Source organism: Jatropha curcas, chromosome 1 (genome assembly GCF_041381405.1).
Source record: "Jatropha curcas cultivar XTBG-Jc1 chromosome 1, XTBG_Jcur_1.0, whole genome shotgun sequence".
NCBI lineage: Eukaryota > Viridiplantae > Streptophyta > Magnoliopsida > Malpighiales > Euphorbiaceae > Jatropha > Jatropha curcas.
Genome location: NC_143151.1, coordinates 22114064 through 22117990, shown reverse-complemented (window position 1 = coordinate 22117990; position 3927 = coordinate 22114064). Strand labels below are relative to the sequence as shown.

Here is a 3927-nt window from a genome sequence, read left to right as displayed (position 1 = left end):
TCAATAGAAGTACAATCATGATTAGATGATTAGAGTAAGACCGAACTAAGGGCACAATAGAATACCAAAGAATGAAGTGAAGGTTTATATGATTTTTTCAATGGTTCTCAATGGGTACATCCATCGGTGCAAGTAGCAACTAAGTGAGGTAAAAGGGGTGAAATTGATACAAGTTAAATCGGAACTACGTGGGTTTTGATTACTCTAAGTAATTTAATTTTTTCAAAATGAAAATTAATTGGAAGTCTTTTTTTTTAATTTTTTAAAAATTATTTCATAAATATTTAAATTTTAAATTTTGAATGAAAACTGTGGCTTATTTTTTTATTTTAAAATTACCAAAAAAACCAGTTGAAAAACCGTCAGAATCATTGATTTTGGAACCACCAGAAAACCAAAATCAGAACCATAATCAAATGATTTCAAAATCGAAACGTCAATTTTCGGTCATTCTACATTTTTTGGAACGGAAAGGGTCGGGTTTAGTATGGAAGGGTAGTTCCGGAACTGTGGCCACCTTATAATTCCTTCCCTCGGTGCACATCCTAACACTGAAGCAGTTTCAAACGAACTCATTAATTGTCGTTCAATTTAGTGTAAGTGGCGCAGCTAAAGTTCACTGACCGCTAAATCTCTCCCTCTCTAATTTTCTCAAACATACGCTCTGTTATTCTATCCCGAACAAGAAATGGCGTTGTTTGCCAAACTATACAGGTCATCTTCCGTTATCAAGGCCCATTATCTCCATCACTGCCTCCGCTCCATGAGCAATGTGCCGGAAAACACTGTCTACGGCGGACCAAAGTCCCAAAACCCTAACGAGAGAGTTACTCTAACTCAATTGAAGCAAAAGCACAAGAAAGGTGAGCCCATAACTGTCGTCACAGCCTACGATTATCCCTCTGCAGTGCACCTCGATCAAGCTGGCATTGATATTTGCTTAGTCGGAGATTCAGCCGCTATGGTCGTTCACGGTCATGATACCACTCTGCCTATATCTCTGGAGGAGATGCTTGTCCATTGCCGTGCTGTTGCTCGCGGCGCCAAGAGGCCCCTTCTCGTCGGTGACTTGCCTTTTGGCACCTATGAGTCCAGCACCAAGCAGGTAAGATTAGAAATTGCAGATATCATAGAGAATTTTTTGAATGTGTGGAATGATTGGTGATGTCGCATTTTGGATTATGAACAGGCGGTGGATACAGCTGTACGGGTTTTGAAGGAAGGAGGAATGGATGCGATTAAATTGGAAGGAGGTTCACCTTCCCGAATTACAGCTGCCAAAGCCATAGTGGAAGCTGGAATTGCAGTTATGGGTCATGTAGGACTCACTCCTCAGGCAATCAGTGTTCTTGGGGGATTCAGGCCTCAAGGAAAGAATATTTCCAGCGCAGTCAAGGTATGTGTTTTGTGTATAATTGTGTAAATTTTTAATCGACTGCTTATGTGTTTTGAATTGGTTTTGCCTTGTGCAGGTTGTGGAGACTTCTTTGGCTTTGCAGGAAGTGGGGTGTTTTTCTGTTGTTTTGGAATGTGTACCTGCACCTGTGGCTGCTGCTGCTACATCTGCTCTTCGAATTCCCACCATTGGCATTGGCGCAGGGCCTTTCTGCAGTGGGCAGGTTTCTATAGATACTTGCTCTCTTTATTTAGCGCATGTGTTTCTTTGTCTGTTAGATGGTACTATGGTAGGGTTATTGGGTTTGATTATAATAATGTCAACAGTTAGGTGCTGGTTGTTTTAAAACTTTCTAATTTAGAAATTTAGAAATAGACAAATTTATTTCCATTTGTATTGGATTAATCCTATTCCTATTTGTACCGGATTTCCCTATTTTTATTTTTTATAGGCATTTCCCGGTTATATGTGCATATATAAGCAATTCTTGTTCAAAACATGCTATGGCTTTGAAAAATCATATCAATGAAATGTTCAAACACAACTAGACAAGTGAAAAGCAACTGTTATTATGAAATGCAGCAGCATATGGGGATCGAGCGACCATAAAACTTCAACTTGCATTAGTAAATTCTAATATTGTTGTAGAGTTAAAGAATAGAAAAGGAAAGAAATTGTCAATTGCCTCAGCAGAGAACATACGGGATGAAAGAAACAGTACTGCATGAATTTCTTGTTTCATTCTCTAAACTGATGTGAATATGTAAATAGATACAGAAAGAAAAACCACAGTTTGCACCTATGTTCAGAGAAACACTAGAATATAGCATCAGCCTTGCAGCAATCAAAATTATCTGAACTGGTGTCATATGCAGGCTGCTTGGTTGGGAGGGTCTTATGCCTAAAATCTTCACTTGGATAGTCGCAGAGCATTTTATTATAAATAATTTATTTTGAGGATCTGATTCTGAACTCACACACTTGAAATATATTAAATTTCTATGTTCTTCAAATGATTTACAATAAGGAAAAAGTGGTTGTGATTCATTTTCCGACACAACTTAACATGGGTCTCTTAATAGAATAGTTGAGAGTTGTGCATAATCTCTCAACTGATTTTCTGCTTGTATGCTCATATTGACTAAGGAAGCTTGAATTGTATTATGTTGCACCTTATTGACTATGCAGGTGTTAGTTTACCATGACCTTCTAGGAATGTTGCAGCACCCACATCATGCCAAGGTTACTGCCACAATGACCACTGTTGTTTGTTGGTTCTTTCCTATCTCTGATGTTTTTACTAAAAGAGGATTACTTTACCTTCTATAGGTTACTCCAAAGTTTTGTAAGCAGTATGCGCAAGTGGGAGATGTCATAAACAAAGCTCTGCTTGAATACAAAGAAGAAGTAACAAACAGTTCATTCCCAGGTCCTGCCCACAGCCCATATAAAATCAATGCAGCTGATATAAATGGTTTATTGAATGAACTTCAAAAGTTAGGTCTAAACAAGGCCGCATCAGCAGCAGCTGCAGCAGCTGAGAAGATCAAAACATCTGAATCATTGGCTGGATCTGGTCCGGCAAATGATTGAATATGGGCCAATTCAACGAATCTGCCTCTTCTTGGCATACCAAAAATAAGGCCCAAGTAATGGACTTTTATCTAAATTCTGTCATATATTTACAATTGTGATGAGTTTTTTGCTTGGTATGACTGATGATTATTTAACAAGGATGCAGGAATTTATTTATTTATTTATTTATTTTTTTTTTTTTTTTTTTGTGGATTGGACAGATAGATAGGTTAAAGGAGAAATTAAAAAAAGGACGAGGTGCATAATCTGGAAATGAAGATGAAAGGCTCGCAAGAGGAAGCTATGTACCAGAAGTTGAGGAGTGAGCTGCTGCATAAGTTGGCTGTATTAGAAAACTAGAATAATATCTTTTATTTGAAATCAGTTTCTATCTTTCTGTTTGTAATTAGTTATTTTGTTTCCTTGTATTGTGTGTATCCTTTTATTAGATAGGTTTAGGTCAACCTAATCTATTGCATATGCTCAATAATTCTTTTTTAATGTTAGAGATGTTATAAAATAATGTAAAACTAGAGAGATAAATAACGGGAGAATAGAAAGACTAGAGAGAAATAGTGTTTATTATTGATGAGAAGTCACATATACATAGTTACATTAGTTACATAAGTGGAACGCTATAATTAAGAATACAAACTTCTAATCTATATAGAACATTCACTTATTTCATAACACTCTCTTTGAAATATTATCATTAAAAACCTTTATCAAGAAAATCTAATGGGACAAAAAGCTTTGGTTAAAGGGAAAAGGCGTGCAGTGTATATTTATTTTCCCTTATGAAAATAAATCTTGAGATATTTGAGTTTGTGCAATTCAATTTTGTGCGTCAATTCTTCAAAATTTGTGGTAGAAAACTTGTAATAGAAATAGAAAGTAAGTTGATGAGCAAATATACAATATCGTCACTTGAGTGGTTTAACTTCAAGATCATCATT

At 36.3% G+C, this 3927-nt stretch overlaps 1 protein-coding gene across 1 annotated transcript; it reads left to right on the top strand.

The window, feature by feature from the left end:
* Positions 1-524: 524 nt before the first annotated feature.
* LOC105635429 (3-methyl-2-oxobutanoate hydroxymethyltransferase 1, mitochondrial) lies at positions 525-3472 on the top strand. The gene is made up of 6 exons (XM_012218507.4): positions 525-1105; positions 1190-1396; positions 1473-1619; positions 2585-2638; positions 2726-3045; positions 3193-3472. Exons 1-5 carry the CDS (start codon positions 689-691, stop codon positions 2987-2989), a joined length of 1089 nt encoding a protein of 362 aa, XP_012073897.1. The 5' UTR covers positions 525-688; the 3' UTR covers positions 2990-3045; positions 3193-3472.
* Positions 3473-3927: the final 455 nt, after the last annotated feature.

Coding starts and splice junctions, on each gene's coding strand:
- LOC105635429 (XM_012218507.4), top strand. CDS start 689: ATGGCGTTGTTTGCCAAACTATACAGGTCATCTTCCGTTATCAAGGCC. Junction 1,106..1,189: donor ATGAGTCCAGCACCAAGCAG/GTAAGATTAGAA, acceptor GATTATGAACAG/GCGGTGGATACAGCTGTACG. Junction 2,639..2,725: donor AGCACCCACATCATGCCAAG/GTTACTGCCACA, acceptor TACCTTCTATAG/GTTACTCCAAAGTTTTGTAA.